The sequence below is a fragment of the Trichechus manatus genome, unplaced genomic scaffold, assembly GCF_000243295.1.
Source record: "Trichechus manatus latirostris isolate Lorelei unplaced genomic scaffold, TriManLat1.0 scaffold00184, whole genome shotgun sequence".
In the NCBI taxonomy this organism is placed as follows: Eukaryota; Metazoa; Chordata; class Mammalia; order Sirenia; family Trichechidae; genus Trichechus; species Trichechus manatus.
In genome coordinates this window covers 701,655-727,608 of record NW_004444120.1, presented here as the reverse complement: position 1 = coordinate 727,608, position 25,954 = coordinate 701,655, and the positions used below count along the sequence as shown (strand labels likewise).

General features: G+C 43.5%; 1 protein-coding gene across 1 annotated transcript in view; it reads right to left on the bottom strand.

Moving 5' to 3' along the window:
- Nucleotides 1-19,566: 19,566 nt before the first annotated feature.
- Nucleotides 19,567-25,954, bottom strand: part of ETV6 (ETS variant transcription factor 6) — a 287,371-nt gene continuing 280,983 nt past the window's right edge. The window contains exon 8 of the mRNA XM_004387317.3: nt 19,567-24,772. Within this exon, the coding sequence (XP_004387374.1) occupies nt 24,667-24,772 (106 nt within the window). The 3' untranslated portion in view covers nt 19,567-24,666. The remainder of the gene's footprint in view (nt 24,773-25,954) is intronic.

Genomic DNA, 25,954 nt, shown 5'->3' with positions numbered 1-25,954 from the left:
AAGTCAAAATTTACCTATTAAAAAATTTGCATGGGGCTAGTTCTCTCCGGCAATATAAAATCTGAAAGCTGGGTGTTTCCAGGATCATAAGCACTGTCCATTTTAAGCTTGTTTGTATCTCAGGTGCAAATTTTCCAGTATTATGAAAAGCAGCAATGAATTGTACTGCCAGTTTTCAGAGTGTGATGCTTTAGGCTAAAACTTCCCAGGGCCTATATAAGCATTGTTGTTATTATTATTAGCTGGATTTGGGATATTTATATCTAATTAATGAAGAAGATTGACCTGTATTCCCATTTTTGCATTGTGTTTGTGTGGTTTTTGGAATCAAGGTTACGTTAGCCTTATAAAATGTGTTAGAAAAGCATTATCTTCCTTTTCTACTTTATGGGCAATTTGGATTCTGTGTTCCTTTGAAGGTATGGTAGAACTCTTCCATAGGATGTAGTCCCTGTCTACCTTCCTCTGGGCTCCAACCACTCTGGCCAAATTTCCATTTCTTAACAACTTCCGAGCTCTTTTCTCCCTAACTGCCTTTGCACACACTGTTCTCCTGACCTCCCTGCTCCACCTGTGCAGGCTCTTCCCAAATGTTATCTCCCCAGAAGCCCTTCTCTGATCATCCTATCTCAGATGGGTTTCCTCTCTCCTTCATTACTCTTGAGCTCAGCATCATGAGTATTTTCCTTGTAATGATTATCATGATTTATAATTAGCTTAATGACTTTATTTGTTTTATAAATATGACATCAAGGGCTGTGCTTACATTGTTCAGCCAATATTTAGCTTAGTGCTTGGTACATGGTGGGCACTTGATAAATATTTGTTAAACGAATGATTGGTCATCCCCCGTTTATTACAATTATACTACAAAGTCCACACAGGTCAGTGTTCTCAAGTTGATACTCTAGTTGAAGAGTCTATTTTTTCCTTTGAAATTTACATTTAATTTTTTCCAGCCCAGAAAGTTAAGTGTGTTTGAATCAAGTTGTCCTAAAATTATTTTCAAAATAAACTAGAGGGAATTTGGGGAAGTGGCTGTACATATTACATTCTGTTCTTTTGGCTTTTGTCTCTTTAGGTTATACAGTCAGCAAATTAATATCTATTTCCAGAGGATTTTTTTAAAAATAATATTTTAGTGTGTTTTTGGTGAAAGTCTACACGGTAAATTAAGTTCCCATTTAACAATTTCCATATAAATTGTTCAGTGACATTAGTTACATTCTCCACAATGTGTCAACATTCTCTTTCATTGCTTCTGGTTGTTCTGTTTCCAGTACTCTAGTTTCCCTTCCCCCCTTATCTCTTCATGTTTGCTTTAGAGTAATTGACCTTTTGCAGATGCTTTTAAAATAAACATTTCATTTCCGGTAATATATTTTGTCTTGAAATCTACTTTCTCTATATTAATATGGCCACTTCAGCCTTCTTATGCTTATACTTGTTTCCATGGCATATTTTTTCTACCCATTTCTGTTTTAACTTATCTGTAACTTTATATTTAACCTGTGTCTCATAGACAGCATATAGTTCAGTCTTGTTCTTTTATCTGTTCTTAAAATCTCTGTCTTGTATTTGGATTGTTTAGTGCATTCACATTTAATGTGATTATTGATTGATTCAATTTAGGTCTATATATTTATATTGTCTATTCTTTTTTCCAGAAGCCCTGGTGGTACAATGGTTAAGCACTTGGCTGCTAACCGCCCCCGAAAGGTCAGGCGTTCGAACCTGCCAGTGACTCTGTGGAAGAAAAGACCTGGTGATCTTCTCCTGTGAAGATTACAGCCTAGGAAACCCTATGGAGCAGTTCTACTCTGTCCTATAGGGTTGCTATGGGTCAGAATTGACTCGACAGCACATAACAACAACAACATTGTTTGTCCCTCTGTTACTTCTTTCCTGACTTCTTCTGGGGATTCACTATTTTTAAAAATTCCATTTTTAATTTATGTATTAGCCTTTTTGGAATGTTTTTAGTGATTACTCTAGACATTACAATATATATTCCTAACTTTTCAGAGACTTAGCCTTAATATCGTATTACTTCATATAAAATACAAGAACCTGGCAACCATTTAATGCCCTCCTCTCTGTTATTTATGCTACAGTTGTCATATGTATTACATGTTATAAACCCCACACTCCAATGTTATAATTTTTCCTTGAATCTTAGTTTTGTTTAATGTTTTGCAATTTTAGCATTAGTCTGCTCACCGCTTTCTGGGGCAAGAGTGAAAACTAAGGCCTAATTTATAGCCTCATTGGATTCTTTGCTTCTGAAACTGTCCATATGCAGTTATAAATCACTGAGAAGCCTACAGAAAGCCATTTTATTGAAACATCCAATTGAAGACATCACCTAATAAACTAAGTTTATTCCTCCTCTTTTGATTTAAATTTCAGTGACCATCCAAGCTTTTTCCTCTCACATAAACCAGTTTCTTATAATTTCTTCCGGCAAAGTCAAATATTTATGGCATACATAACATCAAACGGTCTATAAAATTAATCTTGCTGTCCCTTCCCTTCATTTTTTGTGTTCCCTTCTGAAAAAGTATCTTATGGCTTTTCCTCCTTCAGGATCTGTTTTTCCTAACACTGCACTGTCTGCTCACATTTGCTACTTGTCGTATCTGTACCTGTGCTTTCCCGAAGACGTTCTTCTCTTACCTCATCCTTTTTTTCTGCTTTCATGCTGTTGGTCGGTAGCTTTTGAGAGCTAGTTTTTATTCTTTGCCTCCAATATCTTGCAGCGGTGTTTTCCTGACTCTTTGCCCCAAGGCTGATGAAATATACAGAAGCATGCTAACTATGCCACTGAGTAGCTGTGTGACTTTAGGTCAGTCCCTCGACTCCTTTGAGCTCCAATTTACATTAAATGATATAAGGTACCTTCCAGTTCTAATGTTATATGTTCCTATGGCTTGAGCTGCATAATTAGTGATACATACACACACACAAGCACATACATGTATATTCAAACACACAAACATACACTACCTCCTTTCTCACTATCCTCTGATACACACTTCTGGTTTTGATGGTCCTCACTCTGAGAATCTGCCTCTGTATATCTCCTGATTCTCAGCCCGTATCTGGCTCTTCTTCAAACATTCTCAGCATTTAAGTTCTGAACCTGGTTTTTCACCCGTTTCAGCTACCTGGTAACACTCATAACTCTGCTCCTGGCCTTGTCCTCCAACTCTGCCTGCTGCGTTCACCAGTTTTCCTGGGTGCAGCTCCTCAATCCTTCCGCCAGAGTCTCTCTTCCTACATGTTCTTATCTGGGTGAATAAACTTGCACTCTGCCATGCCCCTGGCCTTTCCTAGCATGTGAATGAACTGGGGTAAATTTTTGTGTATAACCGTATTCCTGAGAAAAGGCTATGGAAAAAATCAGGTTTATGAAGTCAGTATAGTAAAGAAGTGAGGTGCGACGGGGCCAAGGTGAAATTATAACTTAGGGGAAGTTTGTTTTCAGTAATTGTCCATATCCCTTTCAGATACATTTCCTCCTTTGGTACCCGACATTTCAAGAGGTCCAATGCTCTCATACTACCCCTTGCCTCCTTAGGAGACACAAACAGCACCCTCACCTAGCTTTTAGGACCCCAAACTCTTGATCACTGCTATGTCTAACCCTTAACCTCTAATCAGACTTGTCCTGGGTTCACCCCTTCAGAGTCCTGTTCTCTGTTAGTCAAATCAAGAAACATCTGTATCGAAGACTGACAGTGGTTGAAGAATTTCCTTTTCTAGATAACATGACAAAACATGAAAAAAGGAATTGGAAGATCTTGGTTTGAAACCAAGTTCTGCTGTGTTCTATCTATGTGACCTTGACCAAGTAACTTAACCTCTCTTTAGTCTCAGCTTCCTTTTCCTTAAAATGAGAGAGATAATAATTCTCATGGTGTTGTTCTGAGGATTTATAGTTACAGTGTAAGTGAGCGCACTGTGTCAGTACTGGGTAAATAAAAAAAGCTTCACAACTCCACTATATCACATTATTATTCAGAAAAAGGCGAGTTCATTTGCAAAAAGATCTACACCAGTCACTATGCTGGAGTTGCTTACTTTTTTCCTTGAATAATGAAGGGAAAAGAGAACAAAATGTGAAAGGAGAAGCTGGGTCAGACTTGCTGAGTGGAAAATAAGGTTTTTGGACAGTTGATTGTTTACTCTAACCATCCACTTTCTGGAGAAAAGACCCATTCAGTTTAGTAATAATGGCTACTATTAACTGAACATCTACCATGTCAGGCACTTTACAACATTGTCTCTACTTTTCCAGGAGACCCTTTGGAACTGTAGAGAAGAAAATGGCTACTCAAAGGATGAGTAACTTTTACAAGATTGAAAAGCTGCAGGTGGTAGAACCAGGCTCCAAACTCTACTTTCTCTGATTCCAAAGCCGGTGCTCTTTCGCCAGACCGTCCTGATGTTACTTTCTGAGAAAGCTTAATGAATGAACCATTTCCAAAGCCACATACCACCGAGGTCACCTGGCTCTCCTTCAAAATATGTTCAAAAAGCAAACAACTGACATGTTTCAAAATAATTTGAGGTTGATTGGTCTAAAGGCCCTTGGGCTAAACCCGTTAGGGCTGAGCTGTGAGCTGAGTAGTCTCCCTAGAACCAGGTCCTCCTTGGAGCACCCAGTAGGGAATGTGCTTTGGCAAGTCTGAGCCCATCCAAAGACTGAAATCCAAAATTATAAAGTGAGGGAGACTAAAGGAGAAACTACATCACGACACTATATAATTATATTGGTGTAATTCCTGCTTGGCTGCTGGTGAAGCCACATCGAGTGTCTGAAATGGAAGCCTTCATAGGTAAAGGTAGAGATGAATGACATATTCTCCATGGCAAAGGCCTCAGTCAGGTGGCCTCAGATAAGGAGTCCCTGAAGTAGTTACCTCTTCCTCCACCATGTTGAATTTGAGTCCAGGGCTGGGTAAGGACTCAGTGGTCCTCAAAGTGGCTTTCCCTTGCACATGGTCAGTGCCATGTCATCATGGGCACCAAGGCAATATTTGAGGATGACCATGGTGGTGAATGCTGGGAGCAAAGCGAGAGGATGAAGTATTCACTGGCAAGAGAGCTTTATTCGATTGTTTAAAATACTGACTACAACTAAGCAGTCCGAACCCAAACCAAATTTTCCTTTTAAAATCTTTGATTTGGGAATAAGCCCGCTCTGGAGTTGTACCAGTTCTTCAAAGTTTTCCTCAGCACAGAACCGGTATTGGGGGCTGAAAGGAGAAGGGAAAGGAAGAGCTCCAAACTGAATTGTCTAAAGCGGATTTCAAATTCCTTGGAGAATTTGCTTTCATCTACTAATTTGACTAACCAGCTTCCAAGCTGATGCAAATGGCATTTGCAGACTTTAGGGGAAGAGGCTGGGGGAAGAAAAGAGCTTGCTGATTTCTAGTTTCAGGGGAGCTCCTCCTTTGGGAAGTGTTCTGACTTCCCAAGTTGTGTTGAAATGTAGTCTACCTTGTATTGGTCAAGGTCTTGACTGAGGGCCCTCTATGTCTTGAAGAGGTAAAATAGCAATTCATTTGATTAGAAACGAAAGGTCTCAGATACCTCAGGAGTTGTCATTGGGTGATATCCTTCCTCGGAATTCTATAGAGTCAGAAAGATAGAAATTTAAGGCTGGAAGGGCAGTGTGTGGGTTGGGGGGGTGGGTTGGGGAGGAGATGGAGGGAAGGTTTAGCAGTCAGGAAAGAGGATGGGTGCTAACATGCTTATGCATGTTACACATTTTCTTCATTTAATCCTTTCAATGGTGCTTTGAGGAAAACAACTCTAAAAGGAACTGTGGCCCAAAACTTAAGTGAATTGCCTGAGATAGTGGTTAGTTGGAACTAGAATCCAGTCCAGCTGCTGCTCCTATTGTTTCACATGAAGCTTCATCCTAGACTAGAAAGAGGAGATCCTCAACTTGGTCACGTGCACGTTTCCCTTTTCCAGCAAGGAAGCAGGAGAGCAGCAGCAGGGAGCAAGATGGTCAGAAGAATCTCACGGCTAGCCCTTCTGGTTTCCCAAACAGTTGGACTTCTAGCGCCTTGCAACGCAGCTCTCCTATGTCCAGGGCTTTCCTTAAAAGTAATGCCCTATGGCCATCTAAGCTAGTGGTCTCTTCCTGTCTGGAGTAAAGGAGAGTGAAGAAAACCGAAGACTCAGGGGAGCAATTACTCCAAAGGACTAAAGGAGCACATGCACCACAGCCTACATGACCCCGAGACCAGAAGAATTAGATGGTGCCCGGCTACCACTACCGACCGCTCTGTGATTCCTGGGCAGAGTGGGAGAAAAATGTAGAACAAAAAATCAAATTCATAAAAAAAAGACCAGATTTATTGGCCTGACAGAGACTGGAGGAACCCCCAAGACTATGACCCTAAGACACCCCTCTGATTTGGAACTGCAGCCACTCCTGGAAATCACCTTCCAGCCAAGCAATAGACAGGCCTATAAAATAAACAATAACACCCGAAAAGAACATGCTGCATAGAACAAACAATTATGCGAGAGCAAAAGGGCAACATTTGCCCAAAAGTAAAGTTGATAAGGCAGGCAGAGGTAGGAAGACCAGACAAAAGGAACCAGGAAGCAGGGAGGAAATGGGGAGAGTGCTGAGACAGTGTGGGGGTTGCAACCAACGTCATGGAAAACTTTGTGTACAATTTATTGCTGGGAAACTAATTTGCTCTGTAAACTTTCACCTAAAACCCAATAAAATATTAAAAAAAAAAAGAGTAATGCTCTAATTTCCCAGCCCCTAAACACGCACCACCCGTCAGTTTGTGGAACTATGGTAGATTGCATGTTGCTATGCCCCGGGTATTTCAAATACCAGCAGGGTCACCCATGGCGGACTGGTTTCGGCAGAGCTTCTAGACTAAGGTAGGTCAGGAAGAAAGACCCAGTGATCTACCTCCGCAAATCAGCCAACGAAAACCCTATAGAACACTGTCTGATCCCCCGTTGGTCACGGGAATGGCGCAGGACTGGGCAGCACTTTGTTTCGTGGTGCGTGGGGTCTCAGTGAGTTGGGGCCAACTCCACAGCAATTCACAAAAACTGAACCCACATCACATTGTTTTATGCATATGTGAGCTAAGACTTTCTTAAAAAGAAAGAAAAAACAAAGTCAAGGAACCCAGCAAACCAATTTGAAATAGAACGAAACGGTCAAAAACTACAGATTTCCTGAAGGTATTGAACTGGAACAAAACCAGATCAAAATACTCTTAGTAAACCTGAATGAGTCCATCGCCATAAGTGTCACTGAGTGCCCAGGTGCTTCTTGAAGCTAAGGACCTGGCCCCACTGATGGAGGTACGGCGAGGATGCCAGGCTTGGAGCCCTGACTCAGACAACCTCTGGGTGTGGGGCGGGGGGGCATCTGGGGTACCCCTCACCTCGCTGGGCCTCTGACCTCTCATTTGTAATGTGAGGGGGTTGGACTAATTCTATGATGTTTGAGCTAAAATGAAACAGAAACAGTGGAAACTTTTTTTAGAAGGTATCTTTTTGGGGATCCTAATGTGTAGAGTCGATAGAAGCAGAGCTGCTCTGAGTGAAGTAGCTGTTGGTGGCTCAGTAGATCCAGATTAAAGATCCAGATAATAACTGTCTGTATTTAATGTCCACCACCCATCTGTCAGTTTATGGTGCTGTGGTGGCTTACGTGGTGCTATGATGCTGGAAACTATGCCACAGACATTTCAAATACCAGCAGGGTCATCCATGGTGGATAAGTTTCAGTGGAGCTTCCAGATTAAGACCGACTAGGAAGAAAGGTCTGGCAATCTACTTCTGAAAATTAGCCAATGGAAACGTTATGTATCACAACAGAATACTGTCCAATACAGTGCTGGAAGATGAGCTCCTTAGGTTGGAAGGCACTCAAAATACACAGTGGTAAAGACAACAGACTTCAGTCCACTGTGAAATTGACGCAGGACCAGGCAACGTTTCGTTCTGTTGTACATGGGGTCGTCATGAGTTAGAACCAACTTGACAGCAACTGTCAACAACAACAAAATCTTTAATGTGCCATGCACATAACTCATTTAACCTTCACAGCCACCCCTCTGAGGCAGACTATTATGCTCTGAAGTAGGTGTTATTATTATCATCATCCTACTTTTACATTAGAGGAAACTGAGGCCCAGAGAGGTTAAGTAGGTTGCCTGAGGTCATACAGCTAGTGAGAGGCAGGGTGGGGTTTGGATCCAGGCACTCTGAGGAATACAGAGTGTACATACTTAAGCACTTAGCTCTGCTGCTCTCTGAGGCCAGCCAGCCAGTTGTCTTGGGCACTAAATCAGAATGGAATCAATCCGAAGCTTGGTGCCACTGAACTCAGGTCTCCATCTAGGACTCCTGATGTAACTGGCAAAGCATCGGTTAGCAGCCTGAGCTCTTAAGCACTGCACTGCCACGGCCCCCATTAAAGCATAAGTAGGTACAATCCTCAGATAGAAGAAAACCCAATATCCCTACTAAAAACCCCAAAAAACTCCATGGCTGTTGAGTCGATTCTAACTCACGGTGACCCCATATGCTTCAGAGCAGAACTGTGCTCCACGGTGTTTTCTTGACTGTATGTGGTCTTACGGAAACAGATTGCTAGGTCTTTCTTCTGTGGCACCACTGGGTGGATTTGAACTGCCAACCTTTTGGTTAGTAGCCAAGAGCAGATCATTTGCACTGTTAGGGGCCTCACATCTCTGCTAGTATTGCCCTACCTCTGCTTAGTGTTGCTCCCCACACATGCAGGCCACACGCTGAGCTTGCAGGCGGTCCCCTCAGCCCTGTCACCCTTTGTCTAAAAATGTTATAGTGTGTAGCTGCAATAGGCTGCAATTCTGAGAGCAAATGATGCAACGTATAATGCTGTTTACCAGGAATGAGCGATAGATTTTACTATCCAACTTAAAAAGCCTTTAATATGCCTCCCAAGAGGCTGCTTAGTTCAGAAATTCACAAAAGAGAAGAAGCAGGAATATGAACTATAGAACAGGGAAAAGGTTTTGCCAACATGACAGATAGAAGAAATAATTTTAAAACACACCTTAGAGCTGGTTTTATTACAATAGATACGTCATAGACCTCTGGCTTTTACGTTAGGGATGAACACTACCTACTGATGAATGAAAAGACAGCTTTCAAGATGGTTTTAGAAAAAAGTAGAAATGTGAAGTTACGTTCTGTGTGTGCAATAAATTCCTTAACCAGTAATCAGCTGCCGTTGTGTTGACTCCAACTCATGGCAATGCATGTGTGTCAGAGTGGACCTGTGCTCCATAGGGTTTTCAATGGCTGGTTTTTGGGAACTAGATTGCCTCTGGGTGGCCTTGAACCGCCAACCTTTCAGTTAGCAGCAGAGAACCTTAACTGTTTTCACCAGCCAGGAACTCCAATAAATTCCTCATTTTGTACATAAAAAGAGGCACATCATTTTGATTAACAGAACATCATTTTTCTCTCCGCGCTCACTAAATTAATGCTAATCAAAGGTTGAACAGGAATGGTTCAAAGTTGTGTTAAATTATCTCCCTGCCTGGGGCTCCATCCCGACTGATTTTAGTCAGGCTCTTCTCAGCCCTCCTGCTTCATTCTGGTTTTTCTTTTTTTTTTTTTTTTGGTTTATTGTCGCAGTTTAAGTGAAAGTTTACAATCCAAGTTAGTCTCTCATACAAAAATTTATATGTACATTGTTATGTGACCTAATTGCTCTCCCTGTTCTGTGACAGCACACTCCTCCTTTCCACCCCTGATTTCCCATGTCCATCCAACCAGCTCCTAACCCTCTCTGCCTTCTCATCTCGCCTCTGGATACGAGCTGCCCATTTAGTCTCATGTATCAACTTGAGCTAAGAAGCACACTCTTCACAAGTACCATTTGATGTCCCACAGTCCAGTCCAATCTTTGTCTGAAGAGTTGGCCTTGGGAATGGTTTTAGTTCTGGGTTGACAGAGAGTCCAGGGGCCATGCTTTCCGGGGTTCCTCCAGTCTCAGTCACACCATTAAGTCTGGTCTTTTTACTAGAATTTGTGTTCTGCACCCCACCTTTCTCCTGCTCCATCTGGGACTCTCTGTTGCATTCCCTGTCAGGGCGGTCATTGGTGGTAGCCGGGCACCATCTAGTTCTTCTGGTCTCAGGCAGATGCAGTCACTGGTTTATGCAGCCCTTTCTGTCTCTTGGGCTAATACTTTCCTTGTGTCTTTGGTGTTCTTCATTCTCCTTACTCCAGGTGGTCGGGACCATTTGATGCATCTTAGATGGCCAGTTGCTAGCTTTAAGATCCCAGACACCACACACCAAAGTAGGATGCAGAACATTTTCGTAACAAACTTTGTTATGCCAATTGACCTAGACGTCCCCTGAAAGCATGGTCCCCAAACCCCCACCCCTGCTACTGTGTCCCTGGAAGTGTTTGATTGTACTCAGGAAACCTCTTAGCTTTGGTTTAGTCCAGTCGTCCCCTGCTTCATTCTTGAGGCATTTGTTGCTTCCTCATTCCTGAGCCCCTCTGTGAAGCCCCACACTCCCTCAGAACACAGCTAAAAAACCACTGATCCAGATGATCTGCATGTTCCTTTTTAGCTCTAAGAATCCTCCACGTGAAGTCACAGTGCCAAGTGGGCTTCAATACCCTAGGCCACAAGTTCACGTTAGGGCCACAATTGCCTGGAGCCATTTGTGCTGGTGGGCGATGGTCATCAAGGGCTGAGTGTTTGCGGGGATTTTTCTTGGGTGTCAGTGGTTTAAAAGGTTTCTGAGAGAGTTGTGGTTCAGCTTAAAAAAAAAAAAAGTAGTTGCTGTCCAGTTGACTCAGACTCATGTGGACCTCATACGTGTCAGAGTAGAACTGCGCTACACAGGCTTTTTAATGGCTGATCTTTTAGAAGTAGATCACCAAGCCTTTCTTCCAAGGTGCCTCTGGCTGGACTCAAACCTCCATCTTTTCAAGTTAGCAGCTGAGCGTGTTAACATTTGACCGCCCAGGGACTCCGTGGTACAGCTTGTTGATGTTTGTTGCCATCGATTTGATTCCGGCTCACGGTGATCCCACATGTTGCAGAGTAGAACTGCTCCATCGGGTTTTCAAGGCAGTGACCTTTTGGAAGGAGGTCGTCAGGCCTGTCTCCCAAGGTACCTCTGGGTGGGTTCAAACCACCAACCTTTCAGCTAGTAGTCAAGTGCTTAACTGTTTGCACCCCCCAGGGACTCTGTCAGACCCTGGATACAAGTCCTTTATCAGATCTACTGGTTGCAAACATTTTCTTCTAGTCTGCAGCCTGGCTTTTCATTCCCTTAATGGTGTCTTTTGAAGAGCAAGTTTAAAATTTTGATGTGTCAATTTATTTTCTTTCATGGAGAATGTTTCTGGTGTCCTATCTAAGAGATCTTTGCCTAACCTGAGGCCACAAAGATTTTCTCCTATGTTTTCTTCTAGAAGTTTTATAGTTTGAGGTTTTACAGTTAGTCTCTGATCCATGTTGAGTTAATATTTGTCTATGTGTATATTTTTTGTAAATGGTATGAAGTTTTTTTTTGCATATGGATATCCAGTTGTTCAGTCGTTGGTTGAAAAGAATATGCTTTCTCCACCGCATTGCCTTTGCACTTTTGTTGAAAATCAATTAACCAGTCAACTGATCCAAGGACTTTTTTCTGTTTCGTTGATTTCTACTTCAGTGTTTATGTCAAAACCACATTGTCTTGATTTCTCTAGCCTTATAGCCAGTTTTGAAGTCAGGTATTGTACGTCTTCCTATTTTATTACTTTTCGAAATTGTTTTGGCTATTCTAGATACTTCGCATTTTCATGTAAATGTTAGGATCATCTTATCAATTTCTACAACAAGAAGCTTGTTGGGATTTTTATACGGGGTTGCATTGACTGTAGGCCAATTTGGAAAAAAATTACCATCTTAACAATATCGAGTCTTCCAATTCATGAGCATGGAATGTCTCTTCATTTAGTTACCCTTTGCCATCAAGTTGATTTTAACTCATAGCAACCCTATAGGACAGAGTAGAACTGCCCCATAGGGCGTCCAAGGAGCGGCTGGTGGATTTGAACTTTTGGTTAGCAGCCAAGCTCTTCAACCACTGCACCACCTTAGATCCTCTTTAATTTTGCAGAGTAGTTTTTGATAATGCTGTGCTGGTTATCTTTTACAAAAGAGCAGGACATCTGAAACTATAAATATTTGTTTTAAAACTCTGCCACCCTCTAGCTATGTAACCTTGAGTTAATCACCGAATCTTATTAACCTCCAGTTTCTTGATCTGTGAAATGGGGGATAATAATAATGTATCTCTCACGGGCCATTTGAGAGAATCAGATGAAATAATATTTGCGAAAGCACATTGTTAGCCATAAGGCATCACACAACTATTTGTATTATTTTTATTTTTCATGTACATCCTCACTAGGTAATCTAGAATGTAAGTGGTATTTACAGATAAGCTTAAATATCCTGACGTTAGGCACTCTCATTCTCCAAGGTCTCTGTCACCTCCTCAAAGAGTTCTCTAACCACTCTCCTAAAATTAACGCCTCCTTTCGTACTTCCCTTCCCAGCCCGAACAGCACCTTCTTAGTGCTTTAATAGCATTTATCATAATTTAAAGGTATTTTTTTTTATATACTGCTAGACTAAAAGTAGGAGCTCTGGTGGCACAATGGTTAAGCTCTTGGCTGCTAACCAAAAGGTTGGTGGTTCGAACCCATCCAGTGACTCTGAGGGAAGAAGGGAGGATGATCTGATTCTGTAAAGATTACAGCTTAGAAATCCCTGTGGGGCAGCTCTACTCTGTCACATGGGGTCACTATGAGTCAAAAATCGACTCAACATCACCCAATAACAGACCTAAAGTATGAAGGCAGGGTTAGGACTGCTTCATTCATCAGTTGAATCCCCAGGGCCAAGTTCAATATCTGACATGTAATTGGCACTAAATAAATTTTTGTATGGATGAAAGAATAAGTGCGTCTCCTAGATTTATTTAAACCAAACAAAAAAACCCAAAATCCGTTGCCATCGAGTCAATTCCAACTCACAGCAACCCTGTAGGACAGATTAGAACCACCCCATAGGGTTTCCAAGGATTTTGTTTATTGTGATTTTCCCTACCCCCCCAGAATTAACCCTATAAATTTAAGTCCCTGGGAATGTAGTAGAGTTTGTCCTGAGTCCACCAAGAATTCTAGTCTCTATCTCTACACTTTCACATGGAGCCTGGAGCTTAACCAAAGCGATAACAGCACCACGTTGAGATTATGTAACAATTTATTAGGCTTTATCTAATTTAATAGCCACAACAACCTATCAAGTTAGTTGAGATGTAATTCGTATGTTATTTTTTTAGATGAGGGACTCAGAGAGGCCATGTGGCATGCCCAAGATTACACAGAGTTGATGGTGGAGCCAGCGCTGACATCAACCATCAGGGTTCCTAGCTTAAAACTCTTTCCACTTCAACTTATATTAAAAGCTGTTTCAGGAGCAGGACAGTATATAGAGTGTACGTCTTGAAGTGTAAGTTTTACTAGTGTTCACAATGATCGATCACTTATGGGGCTTGGCTTTTGGTACCTTTTTTAAAAAATTTATTATTATTGTACTTTAGATGAAGGTTTACAGAACAAACTAGTTTCTCATTAAACAGTTAGTACACATATTAAGACACTGGTTAACAACCCCACAACATGTCAACACTCTCCCTTCTCGACCTTGGGTTCCCCATTACCAGCTTTCCTGTCCCCTCCTGCCTTCTAGTCCTTGTCCCTGGGCTGGTGTGCCCCTTTAGTCTCGTTTTATTTAATGGGCCTGTCTAATCTTTGGCTGAAGGGTGAACCTCAGGAGTGACTTCATTACTGAGCTAAAAGGGTATCCAGGGGCCATACTCTCAGGGTTTCTACAGTATCTGTCAGGCCAGTAAGTCTGGTCTTTTTTTGTAAGTTAGAATTTTGTTCTACATTTTCCTTCAGCTCTGTCCAGGATCCTGTACCATGATCGCTGTCAGAACAGTCAATGGTGATAGCTGGGCACCATCTAGTTGTGCTAGACTCAGTCTGGTGGAGGCTGTGGCGGTTGTTGCCCCTTAGTCCTCTGGACTAATCTTTCCCTTGTGTCTTTAGTTCTCTTCATTCTCCCTTGCTCACGATGGGGTGAGACCGGTGGAGTATCTTAGATGGCTGCTCACAGGCTTTTAAGATCCCAGACGCTACTCACCAAAGTAGAATGTAGAACATTTTCTTTATAAACTATGTTATGCCAATTGAGCTACATGTTCCCCCAAACCATGGTCCCTACAGCCCTGAGTGCTTTTGGTACATTTTTAATGGAAAAGAGAGAAATAATTGGGTAAGAGTCTTTGCTGGCCTAGAAAATTGGGAAGCTAAGACTTTGAATCACTTAAGGGTTTGCTGTCTTATTATAGTGCATGCTCCTTTGACAGTAAGAGAGGAAAAGCAAAGATGCAGACATCTAAATAAGAGGGTCTTCTGAAGATGCATCTGGGATCAGCTTGAATTTCTCCCGACCTTCAGAGGCAGCTTGATAGAGAACACCAACTGCTGGGTTCTTCTTCCTGAGGCTTCCGGATGGCCAAGGCAGGTGAAGGAAGTTGCTTTCTACACCGTGACCACAATGCTGCAACAGAGTGCCTCGTAGCCTGTACCAGTGATGGTGCAGAAAACTGGACTGTGGGAATGATAGTGACAGGTAGGCAGTGGCCCATTTTTGACCTCAATTTTTCAATCCAAAGAAGGGGGTAAATTTCTCCTCATTTCCAAATCACACTCCTGGAACTGTAGTTTATGTTATTGTTTCAAGTGCTTTTAACCAAGAGAAAAAGATAGAGTTGTCTTCAGAGATAAAATGCAATCTGGAATTTTTCTCTTTCCTGGCAGTGGAATGACATAATGTAGGGGGACTTCCCAGATTACATGGTAAAATTGCTTTGTCTTTAATCTTTAAAGGTAATACTGGCCAGAGAATAGTGCATAGATACGTATATTATAAAGATCAGCAGTGATATGCTAAGCTCCTAATTAGGCGGTGGTTGCTCCTGCTGGTTAAACTTTGACATAGTGGCTGGGAGCTAAAGGAATAGAGCTGCAATGCCTGGCGTCTTCCACGGTAACTCTATGATGCGATCATACCTCTTAATGTCTTTTTCTTTGCTTTTTTTAAAATAAGGGGTTTTATTTATATTCTCTAATGATCTTTGCAGGAGCCCTGGTGGCCCAGTGGTTAAGTGCTCAGCTGCTAACTGAAAGGTCGGTGGTTCAAACCCACGAGCAGCTCCACAGGAAAGAAGACCTGGCGATCTGCTCCTGTAAAGATTACAGCCTAGGAAACACTATGGGGCAGTTCTGTTCTGTCATATAGGGTCGCTGTGAGTTGGAATCGACTTGATGGCACACACAACAACAAGAACAACAACAAATGATCTTTGAATTCCTTGAACTGTGAAATATAAAACTAACAATAGAATGACTACTAAAAAGTTCAGTTACTTTCCAGAGGTGTCCTGCGTAACAACAGAAGGCTGTGTGTGTGTGTGTCTGTGAATGGCAACCGTCCCGTTGAGTTAGTTCAGTGAGATCTTTACTAACTAGCATGTAACTTGAGGGACTTGTCCAAAGAATGGTCTTCTAGTATGCAGCAAAGTATTTTAAGTGTTTGGAATAGGGAAAAATTCCAGAGCTGAAGATCCTTCGAAATTCATTTTGAAGCATGTTACGTTGTTGTAGTTGTTGTTGGGTGCCGTCAAGTCGGTTCCAACTCACAGCGACCCTACCCACCACAGAACGAAACACTGCCCAGTCCTGCGCCATGCTCACAATCGTTGTTATGCTTGAGCCCATTGTTGCAGCCACTGTGTCAATCCGTCTTGCTGAGGGTCTTCCTCTTTTTCACTGACCCTGTACTTTACCAAGCATGATGTTCTTCTCCAGGGACTGATCTCTCCTGACAACATGTCCAAAGTATGTAAGACGTAGTCTCGCCATCCTTCCTTCTAAGGAGCATTCTGGCTGCACTTCTTCCAAGACAGATTTGTTCATTCTTTTGGCAGTCCATGATATATTCAATATTCTTCACCAACACCACAATTCAAAGGCGTCAATTCTTCTTCGGTCTTCCTTATTCATTGTCCAGCTTTCGCATGCATATGAAGCAATTGAAAGTACTATGGCTTGGGTCAGGCGCACCTTAGTCTTCAAGCTGACATCTTTGCTTTTCAACACTTTAAAGAGGTCTTTTGCAGCAGATTTGCCTAATGCAATACGTCTTTTGATTTCCTGACTGCTGCTTCCATGGGTGTTGATTATGGATCCAAGTAAAATGAAATCCTTGACGGCTTCAATCTTTTCATGTTTATCATGATGTTGCTTATTGGTCCAGTTGTGAGGATTTTTGTTTTCTTTATGTTGAGGTGTAATCCATACTGAAGGCTGTGGTCTTTGATCTTCACCAGTAAGTGCTTCAAGTCCTCTTCACTTTCTGTAAGCAAGGTTGTGCACCTGCATATCGCAGATGTTACATTGTAGGTACTTACTAAAGCTCCGAAGTGGTTTCTCTGTTCTACTGCTACCCCATAATCCCTTCTCCTCGAAGCACCCAGAGTAATCTTTTAAAAACGTGACTCAGATAATGTCATTCTGCAGCTCAAAACCATTCAAGGGTCTGTACACTAAAACCTGGGAAAGCTGGAACCTGTGTAAGGCAGAAAGAAACCCGACAGAAAAGGAAAACTCACTGGGTGTTTATGAAGTAGAATTCAGAAAAGTGGTAGGACTGCACCCTGTCAAAGGCGGAAAACTTGTGAGACCGGGAAAAGGCAGTCCCCGGAGTTCCGGCTCTCATGGGTTTCACTGTATTTCCTAAAACTCTGCTTGAACTGCCCTGGACCCCTCACAGCCCTCAGCAGGCGCCCTCCCCCTTGCTCTCTGCACTCCAGCCCATGTGTGTCTCTCTGTTCTCAGAACATGCCAAGCTCATTCCCATCTCCGGGCCTTTGCACTTGCTGTTTCCTCTGCTGGGGCATTCTTCCTCCCCACACCCCCATCTTTGCATGGACAGCTCCTTCAAGTCTCAACTCAGACATCTCCCCTGACCACCGTATTTAAGGCTGCACCACTCTCAGACAGGTTCATGTTACGACCTTACACTGTCAAGTCCTCAGAAACAGCAGCTGAGAATCATCAACGTCTCTACCAAAACCCTCCCCGAACGTTTGCAGAATGTGTCTAGCTCAGTTTCCAGGTTATGGCTTCACCCCTTCCCTCAAAAACACTTATTAAGGATCTACCATGTGCCCCATGCAAAGAGCTGGTGGAGTTAAAGTAAATAAAAACACTCTGCCTACCCTCTGAGAGCTCCAGGACACAGAGGTGCATGGACAATTCATTGTAAGGAGGCATTCGTTGCTTCTATAGAAGGGTCTGCAGTTGCAGCACCAAGGAGAGAGTGCTTAGCTCTACTAAGGGTTTGAGGAAGCAAAGGTAACTCAGGTGGATTGTCTGATATGGAATTCCATGACTAAAACTCTGGTCGAGGGGAAAGGCACAGGGACCGTATGAGGACTCCAGGAGGGTGTTGTTGGGAGGGTTTGGGGAGAGGGAAGTGATTCTGTCTCAGAAAAGATCAGGCAGAATTTACTCAGTGGTTTTCTTTGGCAGAGATCTATCTACTCAATCTAGCAGGGGCTGAGGGCCTTAGTTTAAAATAAAGAAGGGTTTGTGAATCTGTAAGTACTGACAGTGTAAACGCTACTCCAAGATGGTCTGCCTTTAATGTCAACATCTCGGGCAGTTTGGGTGGAAGATCTGCTCTTCTATCCTACAGCCTTTAGGAAATCAAGAATGGCGTCGTTAGCTCTCCATCTGCCTATAGTGATCAAGACGGGTCTTTCTAGGGGCTGAAGGAGTGACCCCTGGAATTCTCATTTCTTACTGTAAGGATGGGGCCCTGGTGGCACAGTAGTTAAAAGCTCGGCTGCTAACCCAAAAGATTAGCAGTTCAAATCCACAACTGCTCCTTGGAAACACTGTGAGGCAGTTCTACCCTGTCCTGTAGGGTCGCTATGAGTCGGAATCTACTTGACGGCAACGGATCTGGTTTTTTTCTTTACTGTAAGGATGGTGGTTGAGGCATCTGGTTATGAGCTCCTGTATCAAGGTCCATATGTAAATAGCTGTTCCTTTACTTGGTGAAGAGGCTCTCGATCATGGTATTTACTCTTGTCGCTGCCCTAAAAAGAGACAAACTTCTCGCAGAGCAGGACTGGCCTCAGTGAGTCTTCTAGAGAGGAATTGGCAAACGAATACAACAAAGAGAGAGGCTAGCTCAGTTTTGCAGTTAGGGTCAGGATCTCAGGGCTTGGCCCAAAGTGTGGTCTAAGGACAGGCAGCATCATGTTACCTGGGAGCTTGTTAGAAATGCAGAATGTCAATCCCCACCCAGAAAGTAGGATAGAAGAACAGATCTTCCACCCAAACTTCCCAAGATGCTAACATTACTGAAGCAAAATCTGCTTTTTGCCAAGACCCCCAGGTGATTGGCAAGCACTTTCAGGTTTGAGATGCCCTGGTCTAGTGCAACGGTGCTGGAATCTTCTGCAGTACCCTGGCTCAGTGGTCATCTGAGCGCTGCTTGAATAATTCCAGGAACAGACAGCCAAGGTCTGTCAGTAGATGAGAATGGTCCTTTCATTTTTCTTTTTACATCAGCTGGTTAGCCAGGTAAGTGGGCGTAAGTGGATAAATTGCTGTGCTCTAATTTGAAAGGGCAGGTCAGCTGTTAAGAGTTACCCTTTAAGACGGCTCATCTTTATAGCAAATTGACTGCTGGAGGTTTGGAGGGAACAAGAGGAAGACTGGTCTGTGATTCTGCGTTCACTTAGCCTCATTCCACAGCATATCTAGTGTTAGGAATAATGCAGCATTATTGTGTGTAAGTGCCACTAATGCAAATTAGTCAGTTGTCATCAATTCTTCTGTGTACTTAATTGGTGAAAACACCACATGATCTTTTTCATACTAGGATCAACAGATTGACCATAGCAGTAGTTTTCAAGCATTTGCAGGCATCAGAATCACTCAGAGAGGTTGCTGAAACAGGTTACTAGGCCCCATCCCCAAAGTTTTTAATTCAGTTTTTGGGGTGGGAACTGATAATTTGTATTTCTACCAAGTTCTCAGGTGATGTTGATGCTGGATTATAAAAACAGTAGCTTCAAAAGCATTTTTACCACCACAGGAAATATCTACACCCTTATTTGATCATGTGCTGTGATGATATGGAATATGGGGCCAAATTATCAGCGATCCATGGTCATGGAACACGCTTGGCTGCTAACCGAGAAGTTGGAGGTTGAAGTCCACTCAGAGGTGCCTCAAAGAAAAGGCCTGGCAATCTACTTCTGAAAAATCAGCCATTGAAAACACTACAGAGCATAGTTCTACTCTGACACACATGGGGTTTCGGAGTCAGTATTGACTTGAAGGCAACTGTTTTTTTTTTTGCGGGGGGCGGGTTATGGTCTCGGGAGACAAAGTACCAGGGACAACTTAAATACAGAAATACTGTAATAACATTCCCTCAGGCCACTGATTTCCAATTTCTTCTTTCCAAATCTACATCCAAGTTGCTGAAAAGCAATATAATTGGCTTCATTTTCCACTCCTCCTTGTTCCTGTCAAGTCCACAAAAACAGCAGCTGAGAATTATCAACGTCTCTACCAAAACCCTCTCCGAAAGCTTGCAGAATGGGTCTAGCTCAGTTTCCAGGTTATGGCTTCACCCCTTCATTCAAACTCACCAAACTGTGATGGCAGAGAGGTGGGCTGATCACCTGCAGGGGGTTTAATCTCAAAATTTTAATTGTCTACTAGTTTGCACTGGACTCTCAGCCATGTGGCCGAGACATTCTGATGACTGGCTCCAAGCCTTTTAGGTCATTACAGTCCTGTGGTTAGTCAAGAAATCTATCCTGCATTTATGTCCTCATCACCTGTAGGCTGAGACCTACGATCTCAGAATTAAAGAATAATTCTATTGTGTGAGGACCTGAGGTCGTTTACCCTTCAGCTTCCCTCAGCCCTCAGTGAACAAAAAAATCCTCCACACAGCACAGGGCCCAGGTGCCTCTGACTGGGGCTCCTTTTGGCAAATTTCTCTACCTGTGGCAGCTGCTCAGATTTGAACTGTTTGCGCTGACCCTTCTGGTGCCACTTGTCTGGAGACTCTGCCTGCAGACCGCTCTGTAATGGAGGCTCCCTAGAGGCTCTGCCTGCAGACCGCTCTGTAACGGAGGCTCCCTGCCAGTGAAGCCGTGACTGCACTTTAAACCGTTAATTGAGTGGGGCCAGGATTTACCTCATTGGAGCACCTTGTCTGTCTGACGCCATTTCATATGATTATAAACGGAGACTTGGGACTAGATTTTTTTATAAAAAAATTTATTGAGATGATGTAATTATAGGCTTTTCTTTAAAAATTATTTGCAACTCACTGGCCCTGAGAAAAGGCATTTTTTTTTTTTTGTTTTTCTTTTTTGTTACATTCATTTGATTCAGTCCCTTATAAACCCCACACCTCATAAACAACAAGAGATTAGAAGCTAAACAAAAAAAAAAAAGAAGAAAAAAAGAAAGAAATTTAGATTCATTCTGGTTCGCAGGTGGTCGCAGTCACAAAGAGAAATCTTCAAGAACGTTCGCTTGGCATGTGCGTAAGATTCGGGGAGTTTGCGCTTGATTAGTGTTGAGGCAGATGAGGCCAAAAGAGTTTCAGGTTAGTCTTCTGCGGTTTGTAGACAGGCGGGGATTATTGTGGGCCCCCTCCCCACCCCTCCACCCCCATTTAGCTTCATTGTATCACGCCCTTTATTCCAGGTTTCTGCTCATAAGAGGAACTGGCTGAGTGGGTGAAAAGCTTCTGACTAGCACCGAATGCCTGGGCAAAGAAAACTGCCTTTGTTCTTTGTGTATTTTACCAAACCTTTTATCTTCAGCTTCCTGGGTGGGAATGGGTCAAACAGGGGTCTGGCCAGGGCTGGATCCCAATCCTAATTCTACCCCTGGCATGCTATCTGCCCCTGGGGCAAGTCACGTTACCTCTCTGATACTCACGTTTCCCTTCTGAGAAAGGGAGTTCCTGTTTCAATGAATTCAAAGGTGGACCCCAGGCAGTGAAAGGTGGGCGAGGTGACGACTTTGTCATTTAGGTAAATGCTGTCATAGCCATTGACGTTTCAGCTAAAGCTACTTTCTCATTTGGACGAGCTATCAGTGTAAAAAGACAAGGGATCAGGGAGTTCCAAACATACCATAACAAGGAAAAAATCCACCAATTTGTTATTCCTCTTTTCCTGTGGGGGCCCTTTCACCCCCAAAGGCTTCAGAACATTGCCGACGCTGCCTTAGGGTGGGCCAAGTTGCCTTGGGTCAAAAAGATCTTAGCGATAATGTCATCTTCAATGTAGTCAGTGCAGCCAATTGTCACTATGGTCTTCTGCTGGAGAGGTGGCGACCTGGCTCGGTCAAGGTGCAGGGAAGAGAAGATGCTGGGGGATTTCAAGATAAAATTGAGGTGTCCATCTGGACACAACTGAAGGAAGCTCCCCTCTCTCTGTAGGGCTCTTCCTCTGCACTTCCCTTCCCTAAGGTCTGACTGTGTAAGCCAAGAGTTCTCAGGATGGCAAGACAGAGGCCAACTACTCAGACGACAGATGAGCTTTTAATTTGGTCCTGGGTGACATTTCGATCAACCCTAGCATTTAATGCTGAAGTGAGGGATTCTACAGATCCAATGTAAGCTCCCAGAGGCCAGGAATAGTGCCCGATTCATCTTCGAACCTCTCAGTGTCTAGCAGGTGCTTCACAAAGGTTTGCTAAGCTGAATCTGAAATCTCTGGGGTGTGCAGTGTGCAAACACTGTAGGCCCGGTTTTGGCACTGCCCAGGTCTTCTCTCAAAGAATAAATGAGGAGGCCTTTTGCAGTTAAGGGGATCAACAGAAAACCATTACTGGTGATATCTGAATGGGAAGTAAGACTACACTGGAATTGGCACCTTCTGCTATATCTCCTTCAAGTGGCTGAAGGTGTCATCCTAAGTCTTATGTATACTTATAGGATATTGCTTTAAATACAGAAATCCTTGAGGCAAATGGGGATTTCCTTCCATAATTTAACTGTGAGATTCTGTGAGTAAGAAGTGACTGATTCTTCTACTTGGGTAAGTAGCTGCAGTGAGATCCTCAGGAAGAAGCAGCATCATGCCCTCGTCTCTGATTTCAGACTCATACAATGGCCTCAGTAAAAACCCACCCTCTCCCTCCAGCCCTTTAACTCCGTTCTTAAGACTCCACGCATTTGACAACACCTCAGGTATTAATATCTCTCGATGTTCATCATCGGTCATCTTAGAGGCTGGACAATATATCACTGTGTGCGGCTCTGCTGGACACTCTTGAAATTCAAGACATCTGTGGCATGCTGGGATCCAGCTGAATTTCATCACCATTCAAGCAGACTGGGACCAAACCCTTCATAATGGGCCCTCTAGCCTCCCAGAGAAGGTCCCTGACCTCACAGCAAGCCAACATTCCCAGGTTAGTGGGGGAGTGTGTGGTAGTGGGACTGGGCTGGGCACCTCCGCGTGTCTACCTGTGATCCTAGAAGAGTCAGGAAAAGAGCAAGACTGAAGAGCCTTGACTACTAGCTCCTCAATTCCAGTGTCCTTGACCCATAGTCAATCTACTTGCCACCCAGCCTGGTGTAACTGTCAGTAAGGCCAGGGGAGAATTCCTCCTGCCTGTGTCCCTCCAACCTCTACAGGCCTGACTCAACTCCAAAGTGGCATGAGGAGAAGCCCCGGGTTCTGGCCGCTTCACCTGGGAAGAACTGCTGACAGGGCACGTTCATACCCTGGCATAGCCGTAAGATTCTCACCCAACTCAGTAGAGGAGACGGAGGCAAATGAGGAGGGGGTGCTTTATGAGGCAGGGCTGGTCTTTTGGATAAAAAAAAAAGATTGTATTCCTCATACTGGATTTCTGGACCTATATTGGAAGAGTCAATTTAGAAGGCTTGAAAAGAAAAAAAATATATCTAAAACAGTTCTCTGAAAATATCTGTTATCATCTAAAGCGCTAAGGCTGGCATTTCCCTCCTTTTGTAAGATATTACCAACCTTAATTTGAGGTGAAAAAGAGCCATGACTGGGTCCTTTCTCAAACACAGTTATGAGAGGAGGAAAGAAGGAAGGAATAATATGTCTGAGGAACTTCCGGTCTGACCAGGCTGGGCAAACACTCAGCAATTGAGGCTGCACTCCAGAATCTTCCCCTTTCAAATGTCCTGCGCCCAATGGGGACTAAGGACCTTAAAAAAAAAAAAAAAAAGGCTAGGAATAGAAAAAAAAAAATCAAGTGAGGGCATGAAATTGACCACAAGATGGCCTCTGGGGTGGTGCAAAGAAGACCTTTCTTTCCTCTCAGGCTCAATTCCCTGCTTCAGAAAAATAAATCCCCACAGCAGAATATTTTCACCCAGCTTCTAGACTGCCAGGCCTGTGTGGTGTTCTCGTATTTTCCACTTGATGGCACTTGTAAGCTAGTCCCGAGATGTTGGGGTCTTCCAAACATCTTGGACAGCCTTCTGTCCTCATGCTCTGGAGAACCACCAAGCTGTGTGGTCCTCACAGCCATTTTCGGGGGGGCCTGTTGGACTAGCACTTATCTTTCTGAAGTTCAGCAGCATCTGGGATGATTCTGGCCTCCCTCTGACAGTGGGCCCTGTGCCGGGATGTGGGTTTGACTTTGTGGTGCTGGTCACAAAGCACTCAGGTCACTGACTGGGTGCCAACGATTCCCAAGAGGCTGAACTCTGAGGAAAGGCATCTGAAGCTCAAGGGCAGCCAGGCAGGAAGGAGAGAGGGGAGGAAGGGAAGGAGAGAAAATGAGAGAGAGAAAAAGAGAGCTCCCCTTTTCACTTTATCTTTTTTAAAAGCATCTTTTTCTTTCTTTCTTTCTTTTTTTCTTTCAGCCAAGACCCAACAGCAACAGGAATAAACCTGATCCACACGGCAGGAGAAAGAGGAACCTGAACCCTTTCGCAAGTATTCCCTTTCCTGACTAGCTGGGCTTGCTACACTTCGTGAGATTTGCAAAAAAAAAAAAAAAATATATATATATATATATATAATAGATATATATTTCCATAGGAAAACAACATCAGATGTCTTCCCCTACATGAATGATGAAAAGTCAAACTGCGTGTTCTTAAAAAAACAAAAACAAAAACACCATGAAACTAACAATAGGTGGAAGGGTGAGGAATTACAGATGGAGAGATTCCAAATGAGAAGGAAATGTGAAGCGTGAGTCCAAGGCTCGTGCCCTCAGCCAGAAGTCCAGCCCCGCCTTTGCTGGGTGGTTTGTCTAAGATGCTCTGGGGTCCCTCCTGGTACCAGGAGAAGCGTCACTCCCGTTTCGAGGTCTCTTCCTTTTCCGCTCTCCTCAGCCCCCTGCTCTGTCATTCCACCAGCAGTCCTGTTGGGCAGGGTCTCCGCTGCTGCCGGCCACAGCCACCGAGGTGCTGGGTGGGTTCCTTCAGCATTCATCTTCTTGGTATATTTGTTCATCCAGCTCCTGGGACTCAAGGTGCTCCAGACGGTCTGTCCGGCCACTCATAATTTCATCTGGGGTTTTCATAAACCTTTGGAAGAGGAAGTGAAGGAGTCAAGCAATTACACCTTCCTAAAGTTGTCTTCACCCCAACCTCTAACCTGTAAAGAAAGGCCTCATCATCTCATATATAGCTGGAGAGCTACTGAACCCGACCATTCGCGCTAGTGTGGTGCAAATCAGAAAAAGGGGCCCTTTCTTCTGACTGCCTGCAAACTGATGAAATGACCATCATCAGGTCTCGGGTGGCCATGAGGTAGGGAGCTGTGCAGTACATTATTTGCATAACCACACAAGGAAACCCTGGTACAGCTCCCTTACCTGGATTGCTTATTTTTAGCGAGTTAGATTATACAAAGCCCCATGAGAGCTGTATATCCATTTCCATGCCAGACTGTGAGCCTAGGGAATGGTATTCAAAACTTGAATTTAACTCAAAGGATACAACTAAACTCTGAGTGGAAAATCTGATAATAGGGCAAGTTAGTGGTGCTTTTGGAAAATTAGAAAGGCAAAAAGAAAGAGACTTTTTTCAATGTTATCGCTGATCCACCCAAAATGCTAGCAATGCATCCCTTTTAGTCTATCTTCCTTTGCAGCCAGGTATGTAGGGCAAGCCCTATCTTCTTGTCCAATGGGTTCATTTGAAAGAACATTGGGGCATGTTTTGATCACAGTTTACATGGCTAAGGCAGGCAGCCTAACTGTAAAGTTCTGCTCTTACCGTGAGCATGCCCTTCCACAGCTCCAACCCCAGCTCCGTGCCTGCACACCTTTCCCAGCATGTACTCTGCCCTGCGCCAGATGAACTATCTTAAAACATATATTTTAATTCATCACTCCCTGCTCAGAAGCCTATGATGACCACTTATCAAGTCAAGGAGACGCTCTTTGACTTGTCCATCAGGGCATTCTACCATCTCTACCCACAAAAATCTAATTTTCCATTCTTCACTGGCATGAACCCCTCCACTCCACTCTGGCCAGTTTTTCTTCTTCTATAAATCACGGCCCATGCTTTTCTCCAAATCTTTAGCTTTGCTCTTATCCTGAACAGTCTTTATTCCTTTTCCTTTGCAAGTCCCACTTGTTGAGTTCTGCCTCATTGTTAAAGAGTTGTTTAATGGCATCAGTCCGTACTGAAATCTTCCTTCCCCTAAACAAACAAAAAAACAAACCCACTGACGTCAAGTTGATTCCGACGCCTGCCCTT